Genomic DNA, 23,233 nt, shown 5'->3' on the forward strand with positions numbered 1-23,233 from the left:
TATGTATGTACGTATGTATGTATGTATGTACGTATGTATGTATGTATGTATGTATGTATGTATGTATGTATGTATGTATGTATGTATGTATGTATGTATGTATGTATGTAAGTACATATGAGTGTATATATTTATGCATAAATATATGTACACGTATACGTACAGAACTCTATTTGTTCATATGTATGCCAAGTTTACATCCAGCTGCGCTGCTAATGCAAATAGAATGACAAGCTATATTGGCACCGTTTTTAAAATTGCCACCAAACTATTCGATGTCGAAACTTAGAGTTTCGATAATGCAAGTATTTTAGAAAAGTATCGTTAACAAACATCGATACACTTATGCGATAAGTCTGGTATCAGCTGTTTCTCTGCAATCGAGTGGCTGCTTCGACAGTAAATAAAATCTTCGCCCAAAATCGAGTCGGACAGTTGTAAAAAATACATTATAGCAATCAAAATTGTGTAAAAGCCACGCCCAACGATGGCGAACCGTGCGCCCATGCTGCGAATCGGGCAGCAAGATCTAAAGTGCCGACAGGGCTGCGGCTTCTACGGCAACACACAGTTCGATGGACTCTGCTCGAAATGTTTCCGCGAGCGCAACGATAAGCAGCGGAAAAAGCGTAAGCAAGCTGCTGTGATTTATCTATTCGTAGCACTTAGTCATATTTGTAATTCCTATTGACCACAGAGAGAGCCAGCGAGGATCATGAAGCGTTGAACACTGGCGCCAGTTCCGCTGGCGGAACCATGGAGCGCAAGTCGCCACAGCATTCGCTCTCGCTGGGCCGTGCTAAACCAAAGAAGCAGCCAGAGAAGGAGCAACCACACAGCGAGACACCAACAGCCAGCAGCACAATGCCTAGGAAGAAGTTCACTGTGCCCGCTGTGCTGCAAAAGACATTGAAAAATAAATTGGCAGTCCCGCAACAGCCACGAGTGCCAAGTGCCACCGAGAAGCAGTTTATGCTGCAGCTGCGTCAGCTGCGTATACCGGACGATGCTAAGCGGAAGCTGAAAAGCGAGATCCAGCGACTGGACCACGAGATACGCAAATACATGAACAACAACAGTACCAAGAATGTGGATGAACTGTCCGATCTTGTGCAGAATGCCTACACCAGAGTAGCGGATATTGTACACAACGATCAACGCTTCGAGATTGCCACCAACGAGGATCGCGATAGTGCCATAGACTTCTTCGAGAAAGTTGTGATGACACAGAATCACAAGTGAGTCATCATCTGTTCAATGCCACGACCATCTCTCATCTTATCTTTGCATGTAGTCTCCTATTTAGTCCGTACTTTACCACAGACGAGGAGAGCGATATAAAGGTCCAAAAGCGCATACGACAATTGAGCTGGATAACGGCCAAGCATCTAGACTGCAGCATTGACGAGGTCAATGCGGAGGCGCGTGATTTGGTCTACAATGCCATATCGGAACTGGTAGGGATCGACTCCTATTATTCGCCGCAGGAGAAGCTGCTCTGCACGGTGCGCTGCTGTCGTCACATTTTCGAGCTGTTGAAACGCTCCACGGGCGGACCAGCCAGTGCAGATGACTTCTTGCCGGCCCTTATCTTTGTGGTCCTCAAAGCGAATCCCGTCCGGCTGCACAGCAACCTGAACTTTGTCAATCGTTTCACAAACGCCTCGCGTGTCATGAGCGGCGAGGGTGGCTACTATTTCACCAATCTCTGCTCGGCCATTGCCTTCATTGAGAATCTAAATGGTGAGAGCCTGAGCATTGGCGCCGAGGAGTTCGATGCTTTAATGTCCGGCGAACAGACTTACAGCACACCCTGGGAGAGCGCGCTGTTGGCCTGCGAGAGCCTGCATCTAATATCTGAGAATATGAAATGCATGGAACAGCTACAGAAACGTAACTCGGTTATAAGCACGGGTATTAAAGACTTTGAGCGCGAGCTCATTGAGTTCCAGCGCGAGGTGACCGAGAAGGTGGACACGGTAATGGCCAAAGCGCCGCTAACGCTGCTGCCCATTAAAACGCCGCCGTTTCTCATAAGTCAGGCGCGCGCCCACTTGGCACTGGATGGCGTAGAAGCGGCTGCTGGCCACTACCAAACAAATCTAATCAGTGGTGGGCGAGGTCAGCACCAATTGTCAGCTAAAGTCAAGGGAAGGGAACTCGCTACGCACGAGGATTCACACTTGGAAGCGGCGCATACCCTGGCACTCAAGGACACCAGTATTGGCTCTGTGGGACGCCTGTCACCGTTGCATCAGAATCTGCCGCAACCGGATCAGCTCTTTGCCTCGCCCATATTCAATTACACACCCTTTGATGCAGTCTCGCTGCTGGAGGAATCATCCGAAAATGGAGACGTGTTGATGCTAGGCTCGGAATTTCAGGGTGGATTGACAAACATCAACTACGACTTCGATTTGTCCGACCAAAGCGGCGAAAACAGTGTCGCAGATGAGTCCAAATTAAATCTTGATGAATTTGATCCGCTTGTGCAGCAGCGACAGCAGATCGCAAATACCGTTCCGAGCAGCGCGGCTGAGCTCAGCCTGCTGGACACCACAACGGACAGTTTAATAGACTGCGATGTGCCGCTCGCAGGTGTACTCTTGCCATCCCCCCTTAAGCCGGAGGTGGCCAACTATCGTGGGTTCTCCAATTTTGATATTCCAAGCATTTCCTGCAACACTGGGGACTTCAGTTCGCTCAACCAGGACGTGAACGATCCTGCAGTGCCAGCTCCAAGCAACAAATAAATGTACTCGCCGCTCGTGCCCACTTGTAAATAGCTTTTGATTTATTATTATTTATTTAAGGAATTTATTTAATAAACTTAACACTATTGACGATTTATACATATCAGCAGGATGACATTCGCGGGATCAATTGGCAAATATGGAGCCTGCGACACTGACAACGATCTTGCTCTTCTCATTTTTGGTTAGGATCTCGTAGTGATAGCTCCCTTCGATCAACGCATCATTTTTGCCGGCTTCGAAGGTGGACATTATTGGCGCCAGATCAACATTAAAGCAGTTGATCATAAAGGTGTCATTCTTGAGCAAATCGCACATCTCATAGGCGCTGGCGATCTTCTCATGCCAGATGCTAACCGAGCCGTAGGCGAGCGTCTCCTGCAAAATAGCCTGGATAGCATCTTTGGGTGTGCGGAATGTGTGCATCGTGATGATGCCCGTTGGTCCGTCGCCCAAAAATTTATGGGATATGTCACAGACCAGCATGGGCGTGGTATGTGCTGGCACCGTCTTTGGATTGCCGACAATTGTTTCCGACCTGAGCTGTTGCAGCTTGGCCCGTGACCGCACATAATTGGGATGATTATAAATTTGCGGTTCGAGCGGCTTCAATTGCTCCACCAAAAGCTTGATAACAGGCTCACGCACGCTCTCCTGGATGAACAGTGTGGCCACCGCATGCTCCGCGAATGGATTTTGCAGGGAGGCCAGAAGATGATCCATGGCCTTGTTAAGATCGCCACCATCGAAGAGTACCATAAGACTGGGCGAATTCCAATCGGATTCCAGCTCCTGCTGGGTCGCCTCCAGCTTCTCCGTCGTCTTCGGCTCGCCAGCACCCATCACCTTTCGCTTTTTGGAACGCTGATCCTCTCCAGGATTTTCGGGCATGACGCAGAATGCGGAAGATTTGTATAAGAAATTTGTATCGATACGCAGTCGATAAATTCTCCCAATCAGAATTTGAAAACTATCGTTTATAAACATCGATACTTTAGGCGTCGTTTGATGAATTAGTTCTAACTCGAATTACTTTTGTTTGAATACTCAAAGCGAGCAGACGTCGCTCCGCTTAGCAAAATGAATACTGGTACCTTTCTACTTGTTGCTGCCGCTGCGATTAGCTTGGCCGCCGCTTCTAGCATACCGGCGGCCGGTGAAGTGCCGCACAATCCGCTGGAGCACGATTCGCTGCATGCCAAGCATTTCGATGGAGGCGAGCACAATACCCAGTTTGACCACGAAGCCTTTTTGGGCGCTGACGAGGCCAAGAAGTACGATGAACTCTCGCCGGAGGAGAGCAAGCGACGCCTCGGCCTGATTGTGGATCGCATTGATGAAGATAAAGATGGTTTCATAACGCTGGCTGAGCTCAAAGCCTGGATCCAGTACACGCAGCGTCGCTACATTGACGAAGATGTGGGTCGGCTGTGGCGTCAGCACAATCCGGATAACGAGACAACCATTAGCTGGGAAACGTATCGCAACTCTATTTATGGTTTTATGGATGCACTGGATAAGGAGGAACTGGAGCAGGAGGAGCATGGTAAGCCCATAGACGCTGATTTAATGATTCCCGAAAGTAATAAGAATCCTTGGCAGGTATCTCTTACAAGAGCATGCTGAAACGTGATCGCCGTCGGTGGGCTGTGGCCGATCAGGATCTGGACGATAAATTGACGCGCGAGGAGTTTACAGCCTTCTTGCATCCTGAGGAACATCCGACCATGCGTGATGTAGTACTGCAGGAGACCACCGAGGACTTGGACAAGGACAAGGATGGCAAAATTTCCGTTGACGAATACATTGGTGACATGTACCGCCCCTCGGAGCCCAATGAGGATGAGCCCGAATGGGTGCTCAGCGAACGCGAAGCATTTTCCAAGCATCGCGACCTGGACCAAGATGGTTACCTAACCGAGGCGGAAATACGCCAATGGATTGTGCCGAATGACTTTGATCACGCCGAGAGCGAGGCCAAGCATTTGATATTCGAGGCTGACGAGGATAACGATGAGAAGCTAACCAAAGCCGAAGTGCTCGACAAATACGACGTGTTCGTAGGCTCCCAAGTCACCGACTTTGGCGAGGCACTGGCACGCCATGACGAGTTCTAAGATCGAAGAGAGAGATTAACCACAAGTCTCTAGCTTATAAGTTAACTAACTCCCAACTTGAATGCCAAATACCTTGTAATACATTTAGCCATGTAAGACCAACTCTGCAAGTGCATTATAACAGACTTAACGCTATAGAATAACCCCCACCCGGTTCCATCCTGTTCAATTGGTTTGATTTCAGCTTTAATTGATATGCATCCCAAAACATACACGTCAGCCAGACGCACAACGGCCTCTCGACGATTGGTCCGGTCCATGGGGTTGCGCGTGCATAATTTCTCTCTTGTTCATATGGACACGTCATGGGCAGACAACCGGCCACAGATACACACTCACACACACACACTCACTCGCTGTACACACATGTTAGGCGCGTCCGCCTCCATATAACATAAACATAAAACGCTTTTGTTGTTGCTGCCGCTGTGCCCGATTAATTTCCAGCTGCGAGAACATTCCAACAAAAACAAATCTCCGACGACCCCGCGCTGGACGCTGATTTCATTCTTTTCATTTCTGTCGGTTTTCAATTTGTATTATATATTTTTTCGCTGTGATAAGCGTTTTGTCAACGTTGAAATTGAAAACCAAAGCAGACAGGTCGCTGAAAATTGCTAATGCCCATATATACATACATGAATATGTATATATAAGTATATATATATAAATATGTGTACATATAGGGCACATATGGCTAGCCATTGCGGGTACTCAAGAGATCGTGTGTATTGAAATTTGTTGTATGCTTTATTTGACTTCCATTGACACATTTATGTATATGTATGTTTATAATTTGATGCGTTTTTGAATATTTAAAATACAAAGTATTCAAAATGTTTCAAATATTTTGTTTTCTGCGTTTTCTTTGTGTATTTTAAATCAGTACATGTACATAGTATACGAAGGACATTATCTTATTATTATGTATGGTAGCTCCTGGTTTTTCTTCTTTATTTTTTTTTTTAGCAATTAAAAACGTTCTTAATTTTCATTTAGTTTCCACAATCTGGAAATCTGGTGCTGTTTGATGCCGTTAGGAAGCGCATCTCATACATGAATCTGTTCTTGATTTTTATTTAATATACGTTTATGTATTTGTTTAGCTGCAATTCTGCCTAATTCTTTGCCTTTGCCTAGCTTCCTTTGATACTTGGCAACAGTTTTTCAATCAACATCTAAATACAATGTGTGTGTGTCTGTGTGTGTGAGTGTGTTTTATAATGTATTGTTTGTTTTTTGTTGTCTTGCATTGTGCAGTGGAACGTTTACTGGCTGCTGCACTGCATCATCTTTCAACTTTCGACTACTTTACGAGGCCAAACATTTCTTTATGCTCAGCTCTTTACAATACAAATTTCACTCTATTTAGTTTTTTTTTTTTCGTTTTGTTTTTTGGTTTTACAACATTAATTTTAATTAACTTTTAGTTCAAATTAATGCACATGTTTGAAATTAGTTCAAATCGAAAGCATAAACAAACAAAAAACACACGAAACGAAACGACTTAGTTGAACAATTAAGGACGTCTAACAGAACAAGAAAAGTTAGTAGAAAATTCGGTTTTTCCCCCTGTTTTAAAGTGGGCAAGTTTCAACAAAGCAGAAAATACATCGTGTGGCAGGCTGACCAGGTCCGGAGTATGCCGGAAGCTGGACTCCTCTCGAGTCAACTCGCTAGTTGCTGCTGCTTATGTTACATAATTGTTATTAGTTAATAATATTACGTTATTAAATAGACTTGACGACAAATACAAATACAATGCTTCGTGGGTGTTCTTGTTGCGTGTGTGTGTGTGTGTGTGTGTGTGTGTGTGTTGGTGTGTGTCTGTGTGTGAGTGTACTGTGTGTGTGTGTGTTTGTGCATCTTAAAATTAGAGCAGAGCGCATTTGCGCTTGGATTTGGGCTGCAGAACGGGACAGAGCACCGATCTAATAGCCTCATCGAAGACGGTCTTTAGACCCTTTTGCGTTAGCGCCGAGCACTCCAAATATTTGACAGCGCCAATCTCCTTGGCCATGGCCAGACCCTGTGGGTATGTGATCGGCGCCAGTTTCTTGTCGCGCAGTTTCTCAATCGTGTTCTTATCGTCGCGCAAATCCAGCTTGGTGCCCACCAAAATGATGGGCGTGCTGGGGCAATGATGGCGCACCTCCGGATACCATTTGGCTCGCACGTTCTCAAACGAGGCCGGATTGACCAGCGAGAAGCAAATGAGAAAGACATCGGTCTGTGGATACGATAATGGACGCAAACGATCATAATCCTCCTGACCGGCCGTATCCCACAGCCCCAAATTGATGGGCTTCGCATCGACCATCACATTCGCGGAGTAATTGTCAAATACGGTGGGTATATATTCGCCGGGAAACGCATTTGTCGTGTAGCTGATGAGCAGGCATGTCTTACCCACAGCACCGTCACCCACGACGACACACTTAATCGCCTGCATATTTGTTGCGTTTGCTGCTGCTGTTGTTGCTTTGTGTGATTGTGCGGCTGTTGCAGTTGTTGTTGTTGTTGTCTTGGTTAGGGTGGTGGTGTTGTTGCTGCCGTTGGGCGAGGGCTGGGTCTGTTGCTGCTGCTGCTGCTGTCGACGCTGTGGCTCTTGGTCGGCTCCTTTAAACGGCGACTCGGCCTGCAATCTGAACTAGTTTTATGGCTAGCGAGCTGTCCAGGAGTCGCGGTTTGGGTCGCTTTTGTTCTTATTGCGTTAACAAAGCGCGTTTTGTGCGTTTTTTCAGCAAAAAATAATTTTCTGTGTACCGAGATACCGTATCGATATAATAACCCATCGATAGCTTGATGGTAACTAAAAAAAACTATCTATCGCTGTTATCGATGTCTATTTATTGAGCTGTCAATATCGATAGTTTTGACTTTATTTCAAATACATAAAGGCATTCCATTATTTGATTTTAATTAAAAGACACTTATCTTAAAAACTATAGTAATTATTGTGCTGCGTATAAACAAGCTTTTCAAAACAAAGCAAATTCATTGGTAAATAGTACGATCTGTTTAATACATGTAAGCAATATTGAACTTATTATTGTTATTATTTTTAGATAGAATTATACGAAGCAGTCCACGCGTCTGAGATTAATAATAAATAGAAAATTGATAAAACGGCTAAGAACCGATAAGTTATTGTAATCAAAAACAAACATTTTAGAAATAGCTATCGAGTATCAATATATTGAAGGTGTGCTAGCAACATAAAATCGCCGCGGCGAATACCATTGTGAACTACCTGCTTGCCGCGGCGAATCATTTGTTTCAGCGCGCCCTCGACGCACAGTTGCTGCCAAGTGCAATAATTATTGCTAATTTATCACTTAAAGTATAAACACTTGCTAAAAATATTATTAGCCAGCCATGTCTGACGTGTTCATTGTGTCTGCGGCGCGAACGCCCATTGGTAAACAGAGCGCAGTTTCAGAAAAAGCTGATGTAATTCCTAAACATTTGTGAAACTTTCTCTTTTTGGCATATTTAGGCAGCTTCAATGGAACACTTTCTAAACTGAAGGCATCCGATCTGGGCAGCGTGGTCATCCAGGAGGTGCTGAAGCGTGCCAATGTCGAGGCGCCGCAAGTCAACGAAGTTATCATGGGCCAGGTACAAACCCAAATTTGCCAATTGTTGCTTATCAGCGAGGCAATTGTTTAAGTGAATTTTTTATCGCATACAATTTGCTTAAATTTGTTATGTAAATGGCTTGAACTGAATTGTGCTCGTCAACAGGCACTGACGGCAGGTCAAGGTCAGAATCCCGCACGCCAGGCCGCGCTCAAAGCCGGTCTGCCCATCGAGGTGCCCGCCTATGGCATCAATATGCTCTGCGGCTCGGGTCTGAAGTGGGTATATCAGCACGTAGCTTGACTTGGATGCACTTACAACATCTGACTGCATTTTCCAGAACCGTGGCATTGGGCTACCAGGCGATACGTACGGGCGATGCACAGATCGTTATTGCTGGCGGCCAGGAGAGCATGTCCCTGGCGCCGCACGTCATGCATCTACGCCAGGGCGTTAAAATGGGCGCTGGCACGCTGCTGGACTCTATGCTCAACGATGGCTTGACCGATGCCATGGAAAACATACACATGGGCATCACAGCCGAGAATCTGGCGGAGAAGTATCAAATAAGCCGCGAGGCCCAGGATGCCTATGCGGTGCAGTCGCAGCAGCGCGCCGAACTGGCACAGCAGCAGGGCTACTTTGACGCTGAGATTGTGCCCGTCGAGATCAAGGATCGCAAGGGCACGCAGCTGTTTAGCAAAGATGAGTACATCAAAAGCGGCAGCAATGTGGAGGGCTTGCAAAAGTTGCGTGCCGCCTTCAAGGAGGGCGGCACCATCACACCTGGCAATGCATCCGGCATTAACGATTCGGCTGCAGCCCTTCTGCTCATGTCCGGCGAGGAGCTTAACAAGCGCGGCCTCAAGCCACTGGCCAAAATTGTCGGCTGGTCACAGACCGGCATTGAGCCCAAAGTCATGGGCCTGGGTCCAGTAACCGCTGTCGAAGCACTGGTAAGCATTTGCTCTTTAGCTGTTCCTTCTGTCCATTTTAATCTGTGCACTTGCAGCTGACCAAAATCGGTTGGAGCCGCGATGAAGTGGACCTCTACGAGCTGAACGAAGCATTTGCCGCTCAGTCGCTCGCCGTGCTGCAGTGCCTGCAGCTGGATGCCAGCAAAGTGAATGTGCATGGCGGCGCCATAGCACTGGGCCATCCCATTGGCGCCTCGGGCGCACGTGTCCTGGTCACACTGCTCTACGCCCTGGAGCGCACGGGCGGACGTCGCGGCATTGCCTCCCTATGCATCGGCGGCGGCATGGGCATTGCTCTGGCCGTTGAGCGCATCATCTAAATTAGTCAATAGTCAATAGATTCAATAGAATCAATGGGCTCTACCTAATTATTATAGCATTGAATTGCTTCCGTTATTACCCTTTGCTGCATAATCACAATATGTATTGTTATATTATTTCCTTTGGTATTATGCTTGGTCACAAATCTTACTGTAGTCTGAAACTTTGATTGTATTTATATCTATAAATCTTAAATGCTAAATTGCATGGCGACAGCTTTAATACTGCCCGATTTCGATGGGTATATATAAATCGAAAACTGTGGGTCTTACTTTTGTGGAATTTCCTATGGAAAAACAGGACAGCATTATCTTTTAGTACTATATTTTCCGTAAAAGCCAAATGTACCTTTTTATCAAGAACTCAACTGAAAATCGTTCCTATATATGATCTATCATATATGTATTCCAATCTCTATAACTTACCTGCCAGCATCAAAAATCAAGCAAGAATTCCTCCCAAAAAAAAACGGATCATTTAGAAACTGGAGATTATTTTATTTTAATTGTCAACTTTAGATAAATTTGCTAAGAACCCTTAGCTCAAAAAATAGTTGATTATAAGGGAAAAATTTATTTATATAATGTATATAAATACATTTGGATTAACAGAGAAAATACTATTAAAAAAGTTGAAGCTAGAAAACGTTTATTAAAAGTAGTATGCATTGACCTATTTGTCTCGATCGGGTCTTAAAAATATATATATATATATATATGTCGATATATGTAACCCTTCCGCTGCTTAAGCATTTGTACGTTTATAAATGTTGTAGGCAGATGGTTGCTTATAGTTAGAATTAGTATGCGAACATTTGAATACTCTACAAAATACTTGAGATGTTGACTAAGTAAAGGCTAGCCTGAGTTAATATTGTATGGAATATTGTTAGTTGTCTAGCTGAATGTAAACCTCTATGACTTTGTTTATTGCTTTAATTTATTTCGATTATAATTTTTATCTCTACAATTTGCTTGCAGTTCAATTTTGGATGCAGCCGCCTACGGCTCAATTTAAAGATTGTGCTTCAAGTACTTTTCTTTCAAGTGGGCAGGGGATCTTATCAGACGCCGCCGCCATGCCAGCAGGTCGTGAGGTTGCTGCACTCGAGCTGTTTGGGCAGCGCCGGATAGAAGCCGTTGACATTGTTGCATACGAGACGTTCGGTGGGTGCCGTTTGGGCCATCTGCTCCATGGAGGACACACAGATTTGTGCATAATTGGCTATGAAGCCGGACCATAGCGTGGGCGTGTTGCCGCTGATGAAATACGAGTCCCAGAACTTTGAGGCCAGCACCGCCCGGTAGGGATAGTCCGTTTGCTCCAGCAGAAACAGCTCCTCGGCAATGGCCACTGTGTCAAAGTCGCGATGCTTCACGGGCGTATAGATATCCTGTATGATGTTGTCACCAAAATAAAGCGCACGTGCTGCGCTTATGTCTTTGTTCAACTGCTTGGCCATCGACTGATGCAGCTGATGCCAGTTGCCCTGCGAGTAGACATCGCCCGGTTTGAGCTCTGCCTGCAGACTCAACTCCGTGGCGGGCAGCTCACACTTGGCCACGTCATCCACACGCATGAAGGGGCGCTGCATTGTAAAGAAGCCCGGCTTCTTGGCATAGGTCACTATGTAGTCGAACTGCTGCTGCCAATCCGGACCCAGAGCCTGGGTGGCCGTCAGATCGGCAAAGTCTATGTTCGAACCGGTCAGCAGAAACACCTTTTTACCCGTGGCGCGCAATTGCTGGAGCCAGGTGCGCAGCTTCGAGCTGCTGGGCAGCACATAGCGATGCGGCTCAGCGCGCATGGCCTTGAAGTAGAGACTCTGATCGTTTTTGAAGTTGTCGCGGCTGTAGTTGTGCATAAGACCGTCGAGCAGATCACGCCAAACGTTGTACTCCTTGGGCCTGCCGTTTGGACCGCTGTCCTTGTCCACGATATCCACGGCTTGGGCAAATACCAGCGCGCTGGGCATGTCAAAGTAATCGAGGAGCGTGCGCATCTGCGTAGCGGCTGGACCATTCCACGTCGAAAGTGGATCATTGTAGAAGGCCGTGGCTACGTCCCAGCGTCGAGCGGCACCGTAGGCAGCCACAATCTCATCATCGCTCAGCAGACGCGTGCCATGTGAGGCACGCAAAATGACAGCCTCATTGCTCAACTTCAGCACATTGCCGCGCGGTCCATCTAGCATGAGACCCTTCTGCAGGAAATCCATGTCCAACTTTTTGGTCAGCAGCGCCGGCGAGTAGCCTTTCTGCTCCACCAAATACACTTTCAGAACATTATAGATGAGCGGCGTCATCTCCTGCAGATTGTAGCGCAAAAGCGTGCCATCCAGATCAAACCCAACGATATCATAGCCCATCAGATCCAGCTCCTTGCAGTATGAGTTCATGATTGTGCTGGCCGAGTATCTCGAATACTGCGCAGCACTGACAGCTCGTCCGCTCGTGTGTATGCTTGGGTGCGTGTGTGTGTGCCTGCACAGCTGTTTGTTGTTGTCGGCCGCACGTGTTGACTTCGGCGCCAATTGTGCTTTACTAACACAGCTCTTACGTAATCGGCACAGAACATCTGTTTGCCCCTGTTTGTGTACTTTTAGTTGGAGTCTACTTACTGCTGTTGCTGTTGCTATTGTTGCTGTGGCGCGCACATTGGGCGCTAGTTGCCGCACGCCCACTCGCCAAATGGCACTTTGCATTTTGGCTCTAATACATTATCGCTTTAAATTTTAACCAAATATTTTGTTATTTTCCTACATAATTTTGTCCATAAACAATGCCACCTCAAATCAATCGATGGCATATTCTAGATTCGAGTAAAACTATTCGATATTCACTTCAACTATATATCGCATGCTATCGCTGCAGCAACTCTGGGTATCGATATGTTGTTGGTCTCAATGTTTTTTTTTAGCAAGCGTACCGCGTTCGGAAAATAATTTGTGATTTTTGTGTAATAAAACGCCGTAAACTCATCAACTGTTTGGCCTTTGAGCCACGCTTACTGCAATCATGTCCACTTGCATCGAAATTCCGCTGCAGGACACAGATGAGGTAGGTTTAACAGCCTGTAGCTTTAGGGTAAACGCGGCGTTTGCTAAAAAAAATAAATGCTTACAGGTCATCGAAGTGGACCCGGATCAACTGCCCGAATGCTCCGAGGTGTTCAGCATATTGCTGCAGGAGCGTGCGCCGTTACACGTATGGGTCAATGTGGCGGTATGTGGCAATAGTACAATACAACAGGGCTCCAAATGGGCAGTATAAATAATGCATGAATATATTTCGCAGCTGGCGTACTACAAGCAGAAAAAGACGGATGACTTCATTATGCTGCTGGAGGCAGCTCGTGAGAAGGGCACCTTGGACTATCGTGACTTTAAAACGGATCAAATGCGCGCCTTCGACATGCTGGCCGCCCACTATGTGCAGGAAGCGTATAGGGAAAAGTCCAAGGATAAAAAGCGCGAGCTGTTCATGAAGGCCACCAATCTGTACACGAATGCGGACAAGATCATCATGTACGATCAAAGCCATTTGCTGGGACGTGCCTACTTCTGCCTGCTGGAAGGCGATAAAATGGATCAGGCAGATGCGCAGTTCAACTTCGTGCTCAATCAATCTCCATCAAATATACCATCGCTGCTGGGCAAGGCGTGCATTGCCTTCAATCGCAAGGATTACCGCGGTGCCATGGCCTTCTACAAGAAAGCACTACGCACGAACCCCAATTGTCCAGCCAATGTGCGCATTGGCATGGCGCACTGCTTTCTAAAAATGGGCAATGCAGAGAAGGCAAAATTGGCATTCGAGCGTGCCCTGCAGCTGGACCAGCAATGCGTGGGCGCCCTAATTGGCCTGGCTGTGCTTAAACTAAATCAACTAGAGCCGGAATCTAACAAGCTGGGCGTGCAAATGCTTTCCAAGGCCTACACCATCGACAATGCAAATCCTATGGTCTTAAATCATTTGGCCAATCACTTCTTTTTCAAAAAGGACTACCAGAAGGTGCACCATCTGGCGCTCCACGCCTTCCACAATACCGAAAACGAGGCGATGCGCGCCGAGAGCTGTTACCAGCTGGCAAGAAGCTTTCATGCACAGAGCGACTATGATCAGGCCTTCCAATACTACTATCAGTCCACACAGATTGCGCCAGCTAACTTTGTGCTGCCCCACTACGGACTCGGACAGATGTACATCTATCGCGGAGATACGGAAAACGTAAATGTCACAACAGAAAAAACTATTAATTATGCAAATCTAAATTTCTATATTATATATTTACAGGCGGCGCAGTGCTTTGAGAAAGTGCTTAAAATTCAGCCAGGCAACTACGAGACCATGAAAATCCTCGGCTCTCTGTATGCGCACTCCAATTCGCAGACCAAGCGCGACATGGCCAAGACACACCTTAAAAAGGTCACCGAACAGTTTCCCGAGGACATAGAAGCCTGGATCGAGTTGGCGCAGATACTGGAGCAAAATGATTTGCAAGCCTCGCTGAATGCCTATGGCACTGCCTCGAGCATTTTGCGTGACAAGGCCAAATACGAAATTCCAGCGGAGATACAAAACAACGTCGCCTCACTTCATTATCGTCTGGGCAATCTGAAACTGGCCAAGGACACGCTGGAGTCGGCACTGCAGCATGCCAGCTCCGAGATGGACAAGGACGTGAAGTATTACGAGTCCATACAGGTGACCATGAAATATAATCTGGCTCGCCTCAATGAGGCCATGAGCAGCTTTGATGTGGCCGATAAGCTGTACAAGGAGATACTCAAGGAGCATCCCAACTATATTGATTGCTATCTGCGACTAGGCTGCATGGCGCGTGATAAGGGTCTGATCTTTGTCGCATCCGATTTCTTCAAGGATGCACTCAATATAAACAATGACAATCCGGATGCTAGATCGCTGCTTGGCAATTTGCATTTGGCCAAAATGCAATTCGCGCTGGGCCAAAAGAACTTTGAGACAATACTTAAGAATCCGGCTACGGCCTCGGATGCCTATTCGCTGATAGCGTTGGGCAATTTCTCGCTGCAGACACTGCATCAGCCCAGTCGGGACAAGGAGAAGGAGCGCAAGCATCAGGAAAAAGCGCTGGCTATTTTCAAGCAGGTAAAGGAAGGCGTTATTAACCCCTCAGAACCTTCAACTTATTCGAAAACTCTTTTGTCAGGTGTTGCGCACAGATCCACGCAATATTTGGGCCACCAATGGCATCGGCGCCGTGCTCGCCCACAAGGGCTGTGTCATCGAGGCACGCGACATATTTGCCCAGGTGCGCGAGGCCACCGCCGACTTTTGCGATGTGTGGCTAAACATTGCCCACGTCTACGTCGAGCAGAAGCAGTACATCAGCGCCATACAGATGTACGAGAATTGCATGAAAAAGTTCTACAAGCACAACAATGTCGAGGTGATGCAGTACCTCGCACGAGCCTATCTGCGGGCCAATAAGCTGGTGGAGGCCAAGGCTGTACTGCTCAAAGCGCGTCGTGTCGCGCCCCAGGACACCGTACTGCTGTTCAATATAGCTGTAGTGCTATCCCGTCTGGCCATGGCCATACTCAAGGATGAGAAGTCGACACTGGAAGTGGTGCTGCAGGCGGTGCATGAACTCGAGTTGGCCCACAAGTGAGTAGCTCCAAATTTACTAATACTATGACACTATATCAAATTGCATCCCATTTAGATATTTCCAATACCTGTCTGTGCACGGAGACAAGACGCGCTTCAACATTGAGGTGGCAGGCGTGGAGGCCAACACCTGTCAGGATCTCTTGTCGCAAGCGCAATACCATGTGGGACGTGCGCGTCGCATTGATGAGGAAGATCGCACGCTGCGTCGCCGCCAAGAGGAGGAACGCGAAGCCTTCAAGCTAAAGATGCAGGAGCAGCGCAAGCGACGCGAGGAAGAGGCCAAAACGTCTCGAGATCAGCTGCTGGCCAAGCGACAGGAATACGTAGAGAAGACCAAGAATTTGCTGATCATAGCGGACGCACCAACCGAAAAAGAACGCAAGAAAGGCAGCGGACGACCGCGCAAGGATGATTACATCTCCGGCACAGATAGCGGTGATGGGGCTCCGCGCGAGGGTGCCGAACGGCCCACCAAGAAGAAGAGCAAGGCTGAGCGCAAGAAGGGCAGCGGACGCAAACGCAAGGCAGAAAAGTATGAGAGCGACAGCGAAGAGGAATCTGCTGGCGGGGGTGACAAAAAGCAGAAGAAAAAGAAACAACAGCAAAAGAACGCCAAGGAAGCCAAGGAGAAGCTGTCCGCCAAGCAGCGTCTCAAAATTGTCTCCAAGGAGACAATATCGACCAGCGAGTCCGAGAGCGATGGCAAGCGCAGTCGCAGCAGAAGCAGAAGCCGTAGCAAATCCGGCAGTCGCAGTGGCAGCCGCTCAGGCAGTGCCAGCGGCAGCGATCGCAGTCGCAGCAGAAGCCGCAAGAGCGGTAGTCGCAGTCGCAGTCGGAGCGGCAGCCGTTCCGGCAGCGCCAGTGGCAGCGATCATGGACGGAAGCGCAGCCGGAGCCGCAGTGGCAGCGAAAGCGATGGCGTTGCACAGCGCAAGCGACCCAAAAATCGCATTGAATCTGGCGGCGAATCGGATAGGTCACGATCACGTTCAGGCTCAAGATCACGTTCTCGCTCCAAGTCTGGCTCCCGTTCACGCTCGAAGTCTGCATCCCGATCGCGTTCCCGCTCAGGCACCCGCTCGAAATCCAAGTCGAAGTCCAAATCAAAATCAATGTCCCGATCACGTTCTCGCTCGCGCACCCACTCCAAGTCCAAGTCGCGCTCGCGATCTCGTCTCGGCAGCGGCTCGCGTTCGCCATCGCGCAGCCGTTCTCGATCTCGTTCCGGGTCAGCGGCTAGTAATTAAGTGCATGCCGCAGATGCAGCTCCACATTGAGCAGCTCATCAAGCTTCAACTTAAGTTAACCCTTATATGTAACTCGTGCAGAATGCAAAATATGAAATGTGTTGGAACAATATAAGCTGAGGACTTCTTTTATACCATTTTTTTTTTTATTAAGTCAACTAATGTAAATAGATTTACTAGAGCATTCGATGCTTTATTACCACTATTACCATCTGGCCTAAAATTCCATTTTGTCCATTGTATAACTTTCCATTCTACCAAAAACTAAACGTGGTCTACAAATATTCGCTTAAAAGATTAAGATTAGGCAACAATTGGCTAAATGCGCCCACTTGGATGTGGGATTCAATGCAGATTCTGCTGTATCATTTTGCTAACAATGCTTGCCATGGGCTTGGAATGTCGCAAGACGAATGCGTGAGCGATGCCTTTGCTGTCCAGCTGTGCGTCCACTTGGGGAAAATCCAATTTCAGCTGATTGTAGTAGGAGACTGGCACCCAGCCGTCTGTGGTCCCATAGTAGAACTTTAACAGATGCATATGCTCCTCGACAAGATCACGCTGCAAGCCGCGAACACGGCCCATTTCGTCGTCCGCCAGGAACACAACCTTCTCCGCCACCGATGGTTTGGTGTACTTGAGAGCGGTGCCAATATAGTGATTGGGTATGGCAAAGATCAAGAAGTATATTTGTATAAGGAAGATGCGTATCCAGACAGGCAGCCAATTGAACAGGTTAAAGAAAACGTAGCCAAAAACTGAATAAAGTGGCATGGCAACTTTGGTGAATAGCCAGCCATTCGGTGACTCCATCATGCGCTCCACGGTGGGAAATAGCATGTAGCACTTCTTGATGCGATCCCGTATCTCCTGTTCCTTGAGCAGCTGCAGTATCATCCATGCGCCAATCGAGTGCCCAATGAGATGTATTTTCACATGCTGCGGCACATACTTTTTGATAAAGTCTATTTTGTGCGCAATCTGTCCACCGAGATTGAAGAGCTCCTCGTTGCCACTGAGCTGCGGCACCTCACGTATGCTCGCCTCGGGCGGATCATCGTGTCCAGCGTGGCCTGCACATGAAGCCAGCAAATACTGTTAGCAAGCGCAATAATTGCAGATAATGCTTATATGACTCACCTATCACCCAGACGGGCAAATTTTGTCCGTCGGAGCTCAGCTCCTGTTGCAGTGCACCACCGAACTCCGTGTAAAAGCCTGGCAGTCCCGGATTGCCTGTTATGCAAATAACCACCTCCTGTACATCATTCAGCGACTCCTCGATCCATTTGCCCCACGTTATGATGTGCGTAGGTATGCCGTTTAGGTTCACAAACGCCTCCTGCATTGTGTTGGCGTGGCAGCAGCAGTTCGGTGTAAATCAATAGATTTCTACTTTCTCGCCTGTGACTCCACTTTTCAAGTTGGCCAATTTGAAGTAACCGGTTTTTTGGCGCTGCCTCACGTAACAGCCGTTAAGAGATTTGAATTTTCAATTGCGCGGCTTATCTAGTATTATCAACGTCAAACCACGTCTATGCTTTGCTTTATTCTTCTATATCAGGTATAATTGCACAAAAGGGCAGAGTTCAGTCGTCAGTCTGAGTTGCCGGTATAATTCGCTAATTTGGAAGAAGGCATGTCCACTCTCCCAAAAAAAAAAAAACACATGTACGAATGCATGTGTAAGTGGTACACACTGCAGACCTAAACTATGCAAATGCGTAATTAACATATTAAAAGTGTTAACCGTTTGGGTTAGCGTCATGCGTTATAATTAAGGTAAACTAAAAATAATCTTAATATGATCAAAATTAATTTTCCGAAGCTCTCTTTCCCATGTCTTATATGGAAGTTGCGTTTTGTTTCGATAACATTTGCATTTAGTGGGAATGGCCTTAATGATTGCAATCAGTTGGCAGCGCTGTCATTATTTGTTGGTCTCTTTTGTTGTTGTTGTTGTTGCGGTTTTGATTTGTTATAATTTGTTTTTTTTTTTATAGAACAGAAATTTCTGTCGAATGTTTAGGCTTAATTCCGGTTAGAATCATACTCAATGCGCTGTTTTCAAAAATCACAGCCACATTTACAGCAACAGCTCAGGGCGTACGCAACCCAATAAAAAGTGCTCAGGTTCGCGTCTACAAATGCATCTGTGTGCGTGTGGAGCAAGTGTGAAACCAACAATATAGATAAAATTGTATGGCCGCAGAGAATGTTTCCACTAACCTGGAGCCTTCTCGAATATTCTCTGGCCGCGTAGCGAATTGGCAAAAGTAAACACAAAGAAGGAAGGAAGAGTCGTGCTACGTATGAAACAAAAGCCACCCACAACGATAGCTACAAGTAAGAGGAAGAGGCAAGAGGTGCGGCGAAATGGAACTGTATTGCTGGGGCAACGCATCGCACGGTCAGCTGGGTCTTGGCGGCATTGAGGATGAGCAAGTAAACGGGAGCACGCAAAAATAGACGATCTTAATTGGATTAATCTCTTTGCATTGTTTGCCTTTATTTTTTTTTAGATACTGACGCCTAGCCAAATACCCTGGAAGCCGGATTCGGCAGTTAATCAAGTAGCCTGCGGCCATCGGCACACGCTTTTCCTGACAGCCAGCGGGAAGGTGTACGCATGCGGTAGCAATGATTACTCACAGCTTGGACATGAACTCCCCACCAAAAGGCCACGTATGTCGCCATTTCGTATGTACAAATCTTCCATTCTCGCTTGTACACTCGTCACTCCTCATTCCCATCACATCTCCACATGTCGCTATCTGTGCCAGTCGCACAGACGTTGCCATTGATTATTGCCGTTTACTTGCAGTACAGATACCGGAGCTCGAGGACTATGTTATCACGCAAATCGCATGCGGCAGTCGGCATTCCATGGCGCTCACCGAGTGGGGCCAGGTGCTGAGCTGGGGTGATAATGAATGCGGCCAACTTGGTCATGCCAGCGATCAGGATGTTATACAGCTACCTAAAATTGTGCGCTATCTGGTCTCCAAGACGGTGGTGCAAATTGCCTGTGGCAACAATCATAGCCTAGCTCTGACCTGCTGTAAGTCTTCCCGGTTTTGAGATTCTGCTGTATCCTAAAAGACTTGAATTTGCAGGTGGCGAACTATACTCATGGGGCTCCAACATCTATGGCCAGCTGGGTGTCAAGTCGCCCAGCGAGCTCAGCCAGTGCAACTATCCTATGCGGCTGACCACACTGCTGGGCATACCTGCGGCAGCCATTGCCTGTGGCGGCAATCACACCTTCCTCATATCCAAGTCAAGCGCGGTCTTCGGCTGGGGTCGTAACAATTGCGGCCAGCTGGGCCTGAACGATGAAACGAATCGTGCTTATCCTACGCAGCTGAAAACCCTGCGCACCCTTGGCGTTCGCTTTGTGGCCTGCGGCGATGAGTTTTCCGTTTTTCTTACCAATGAGGGTGGTGTATTCACCTGTGGTGCTGGTGCTTACGGGCAATTGGGTCATGGTTTTAGTTCCAATGAGATGCTGCCTCGCATGGTTATGGAACTGATGGGCAGCACCATTTCTCAGGTGGCCTGCGGTAATCGGCACACATTGGCGCTGGTGCCCTCGCGTGGTCGCATCTATGGCTTTGGCCTGGGCAGCTCTGGACAGTTGGGCACGCGCAACACCAAGAGCCTTAATCTGCCCCAGGTGGTGATAGGACCGTGGGTGTCGCCAAGTGGATCAGCCCTGCTGCAGTCCAGCGATGAAAAGATATCCGTTGTCATACATCAAATCTTTTCGGGTGGCGATCAATCTATAGTGACCACCTCGCTGTTTGTGGACAAAGTGCCGCCAGCCGACTGTCGCGTCTATGAGTAATATTTTGCACTCTACATTCCGCAACATCTTAAGTATTTATCCTTTTCTATTTAGACCCAAATCACAGATTCTGGTGCTGACAGCGGATGCCACCAGGCAGTGTGCGCGCTTCAAGGAGGGCGATCAAAGCGACTTGGATCTGTTGAATTCAATGGAGCTGATATTCAAGAGCCAGGCATGCCTGAATGGTTCCTTTCTGTTGGACCAGGACAAGCACTTTGGCTGCTCCGCCCGCAACTATGGCCTGGATCTGAAATCTGCCCAGCTGGCATTCGATAATCTGCGCAAAGTGGAGAACCAAAGCATCAAGCAGGTGGTAAGTGTACTATATGAAATGTTGATCCGCTTAAATCTATACCTTATGCTTTATTTTAGATCTGGGACAATTTGACGAAGGAGCTGATTGGCTCGCTTGTCGCTTCGCCGGCGGATGTTGAGAGCATGCGTATCTATTTGCTGCTACCATTATATCATGAGTTTGTCAATTCCAAACACTACAAAACACTGCACGTACCCTTTGCCAATGCCACCTTCCAGCTAACTGAGAATCCCCGCAAGGTGCTGGAGAAATGGTGGGGTCAGACGCCGTCCGATTATTTCGAACAAATGGTCAACAATTTTCTGCACGTGACGATGCACATCATCAGCTTTAAGCTGGGCATCGAGGTAATCAATCAAAATGAGCCGCGTCAGAAAAAGGTAATCGTATACAACTATTTTCTAGTCCTGTCCCATCATTTATTAATCTAAACCTATCGCGCCTATTAGCTGCTACCCTACAATAGAGATCTGGAAGCGGTGCTGCGACTGCTGGAGAATCTGTGTCGCGTCAACGACAACCGCGACGAACGGCTCAACTATCAGCTGTTCCACTGGCCAGATCTGTCGGACTATGTGGATGTTCAGCAGGAGTACCTTCGCTGGATAATGCCTGAAACGGCAGCCGAATTCAACATATGCAACTTCCCATTCCTGTTCGATGCGTCCGCCAAAACGGCGCTGCTTCAAGCGGATCAGGCGCTACAAATGCACTCGGCCATGTCAAACGCAATCTCCAATGTTCGTGACTAACTCATATACAGCTATTAATTTCCTTTAACGCTCAGCATTCAATTACAGGCATTTTATAATCTGCTCAACTATGGACACGTCTCTCAGTACATTGTTTTAAATGTTACGCGAGAGAACCTTGTGCAGGATTCGCTGCGTGAGCTGCAGCGGTATAGCCAAAGTGATCTCAAGAAGCCGCTGAAAATTAAGTTTCATGGCGAGGAGGCGGAAGATGCGGGCGGTGTGCGAAAGGAGTTCTTTATGCTGTTGCTCAAAGACCTGATCGATCCCAAGTACGGCATGTTCAAGGAATTTGAAGATTCGCGCGTCATGTGGTTTGCAGATGTCACCTTTGAGACGGAGAACATGTATTTCCTAATTGGCGTACTCTGCGGCCTGGCAATATACAATTTCACAATCATCAATCTGCCCTTTCCGTTGGCGCTGTATAAGAAATTGCTAAAGAAACCCGTCGATCTTAGCGATCTGCGCGAAATGTCGCCGACGGAGGCCAATTCGATGCAGGCACTGCTGGATTATGATGGCGATGACTTTAAGGAAACATTTGATTTGACTTTTGAGATTTCACGCGACATCTACGGCGAAGCTGAGACCCAGGAACTGAAACCCAATGGAAGCAGTATTGCTGTCACGCTAGAAAACAGGTTTTCTGCATGTAAATTACATTGTGCTTTCAATTCCTAATCATATGATGCTTTCAGGAAAGAGTTTGTGAATCTCTATGTAGATTTTATATTCAACAAATCCGTAGAGCTGCATTATCGCGCCTTTCACGAGGGTTTCATGAAAGTTTGCTCTGGCCGTGTTCTGCAGATCTTTCAACCCGAGGAGCTGATGGCTGTTGTGGTTGGCAATGAAGAATATGATTGGCAGGCGCTGGAGGACAATTGCGAATACAAGGAGGGCTACATGTCCGGTGATGAAACGGTAATTCTGTCAGCCAAGAAAATATCGTGTGAAGTGAATGTAATATTCTTTTTGTCTTAGGTTAAATGGTTTTGGGAAGTGTTCCACGAATTGTCCCTTGCGGAGAAGAAAAAGTTCCTGCTCTATTTGACGGGCAGTGATCGGATTCCCATACAAGGCATGAAGGCCATCAAGGTAAATTATTTGTTTATAGCATTACAATTATTGCCTTCTGACCGTTCTGTTTAGATCGTAATACAACCCACACCTGATGAGCGTTTCCTACCCGTTGCACACACGTGCTTCAATCTGCTAGACCTGCCACGATATAAGACCAAGGAACGACTTAAGTATAAGCTGCTGCAAGCCATACAGCAAACTCAGGGCTTTAGTCTGATCTAATCATTTCATCTAAGCGTTGTTGAGTGCAGATATTATTTTCGACAATTTCTAAAACACATTTCGCATTTGCCTTGGATTGTAAGTTAAAAAGAAAATATAAACCACAGTTTTTTTCAGGGATTAAATCAACTGGAAAATTATTGTGTTTTGTAGCTTTAGTAAAAGTTTTAAGCATATTGTTACATATAATTAAATTTGGTGAATTAACAATAAAAGTGAATAACAATAGGTGCACATGTTCAAATATCAATTAAATAGTTTAACGGGCACATTTTAAAATTTCATATATTAATGGTACCATATCGTTCAAGTGCGTTGTTTTGATCACTTTTTATTTTACCGGTGTTGCCGCC

At 47.0% G+C, this 23,233-nt stretch overlaps 9 protein-coding genes across 11 annotated transcripts; 5 read left to right on the top strand and 4 right to left on the bottom strand.

The window, feature by feature from the left end:
- Window positions 1–200: 200 nt before the first annotated feature.
- Window positions 201–2,836, top strand: LOC115769960 (rab5 GDP/GTP exchange factor). Its single transcript, XM_030715006.1, has 3 exons — window positions 201–629; window positions 698–1,238; window positions 1,295–2,836. Exons 1-3 carry the CDS (start codon window positions 488–490, stop codon window positions 2,751–2,753), a joined length of 2,142 nt encoding a protein of 713 aa, XP_030570866.1. The 5' UTR covers window positions 201–487; the 3' UTR covers window positions 2,754–2,836.
- A 43-nt stretch (window positions 2,837–2,879) lies between these two features.
- LOC115769505 lies at window positions 2,880–3,644 on the bottom strand. Its single transcript, XM_030714336.1, has one exon. It carries the CDS (start codon window positions 3,642–3,644, stop codon window positions 2,880–2,882), a length of 765 nt encoding a protein of 254 aa, XP_030570196.1.
- A 145-nt stretch (window positions 3,645–3,789) lies between these two features.
- On the top strand, window positions 3,790–5,013 carry LOC115769961 (calumenin). The gene is made up of 2 exons (XM_030715007.1): window positions 3,790–4,299; window positions 4,356–5,013. Exons 1-2 carry the CDS (start codon window positions 3,834–3,836, stop codon window positions 4,868–4,870), a joined length of 981 nt encoding a protein of 326 aa, XP_030570867.1. The 5' UTR covers window positions 3,790–3,833; the 3' UTR covers window positions 4,871–5,013.
- A 1,088-nt stretch (window positions 5,014–6,101) lies between these two features.
- Window positions 6,102–7,389, bottom strand: LOC115769962 (ras-related protein Rac1). Its single transcript, XM_030715008.1, has one exon. It carries the CDS (start codon window positions 7,320–7,322, stop codon window positions 6,744–6,746), a length of 579 nt encoding a protein of 192 aa, XP_030570868.1. The 5' UTR covers window positions 7,323–7,389; the 3' UTR covers window positions 6,102–6,743.
- A 696-nt stretch (window positions 7,390–8,085) lies between these two features.
- On the top strand, window positions 8,086–9,968 carry LOC115769864 (acetyl-CoA acetyltransferase, cytosolic). The gene is made up of 5 exons (XM_030714862.1): window positions 8,086–8,291; window positions 8,370–8,491; window positions 8,618–8,730; window positions 8,793–9,408; window positions 9,465–9,968. Exons 1-5 carry the CDS (start codon window positions 8,249–8,251, stop codon window positions 9,747–9,749), a joined length of 1,179 nt encoding a protein of 392 aa, XP_030570722.1. The 5' UTR covers window positions 8,086–8,248; the 3' UTR covers window positions 9,750–9,968.
- Window positions 9,969–10,431: 463 nt separating this feature from the next.
- LOC115769863 (5'-nucleotidase domain-containing protein 1) lies at window positions 10,432–12,550 on the bottom strand. The gene has a single exon (XM_030714861.1). It carries the CDS (start codon window positions 12,452–12,454, stop codon window positions 10,814–10,816), a length of 1,641 nt encoding a protein of 546 aa, XP_030570721.1. The 5' UTR covers window positions 12,455–12,550; the 3' UTR covers window positions 10,432–10,813.
- A 128-nt stretch (window positions 12,551–12,678) lies between these two features.
- Window positions 12,679–16,780, top strand: LOC115769862 (RNA polymerase-associated protein CTR9 homolog). Its single transcript, XM_030714860.1, has 6 exons — window positions 12,679–12,809; window positions 12,876–12,974; window positions 13,047–13,979; window positions 14,046–14,882; window positions 14,944–15,401; window positions 15,460–16,780. The coding sequence occupies exons 1-6, from the start codon at window positions 12,768–12,770 to the stop codon at window positions 16,652–16,654; spliced, it is 3,564 nt and encodes a 1,187-aa protein (XP_030570720.1). The 5' UTR covers window positions 12,679–12,767; the 3' UTR covers window positions 16,655–16,780.
- Window positions 16,781–16,827: 47 nt separating this feature from the next.
- Window positions 16,828–18,244, bottom strand: LOC115769865 (lipid droplet-associated hydrolase). Its single transcript, XM_030714863.1, has 2 exons — window positions 17,795–18,244; window positions 16,828–17,727 (listed from the first exon to the last, which is right to left on the bottom strand). The coding sequence occupies exons 1-2, from the start codon at window positions 18,000–18,002 to the stop codon at window positions 17,000–17,002; spliced, it is 936 nt and encodes a 311-aa protein (XP_030570723.1). The 5' UTR covers window positions 18,003–18,244; the 3' UTR covers window positions 16,828–16,999.
- A 399-nt stretch (window positions 18,245–18,643) lies between these two features.
- LOC115769510 (probable E3 ubiquitin-protein ligase HERC4) lies at window positions 18,644–23,087 on the top strand. 3 transcript variants are annotated; one of them, XM_030714342.1, is made up of 11 exons: window positions 18,644–19,099; window positions 19,177–19,354; window positions 19,479–19,715; window positions 19,771–20,497; window positions 20,556–20,817; window positions 20,877–21,200; window positions 21,270–21,560; window positions 21,621–22,216; window positions 22,274–22,499; window positions 22,560–22,673; window positions 22,728–23,087. In XM_030714342.1, exons 1-11 carry the CDS (start codon window positions 19,031–19,033, stop codon window positions 22,878–22,880), a joined length of 3,177 nt encoding a protein of 1,058 aa, XP_030570202.1. In that variant the 5' UTR covers window positions 18,644–19,030; the 3' UTR covers window positions 22,881–23,087. The 3 variants fall into 3 exon arrangements, with proteins under 3 accessions (XP_030570202.1, XP_030570203.1, XP_030570204.1); XM_030714343.1 differs by having other exon boundaries at window positions 19,177–19,339; XM_030714344.1 differs by lacking the exon at window positions 18,644–19,099 and having other exon boundaries at window positions 19,279–19,354; window positions 19,484–19,715.
- The last annotated feature ends 146 nt before the right edge of the window (window positions 23,088–23,233 follow it).

The sequence above is a fragment of the Drosophila novamexicana genome, unplaced genomic scaffold (assembly GCF_003285875.2).
Source record: "Drosophila novamexicana strain 15010-1031.04,08,12 unplaced genomic scaffold, DnovRS2.1 tig00004554-arrow-pilon, whole genome shotgun sequence".
Classification (NCBI taxonomy): Eukaryota; Metazoa; Arthropoda; class Insecta; order Diptera; family Drosophilidae; genus Drosophila; species Drosophila novamexicana.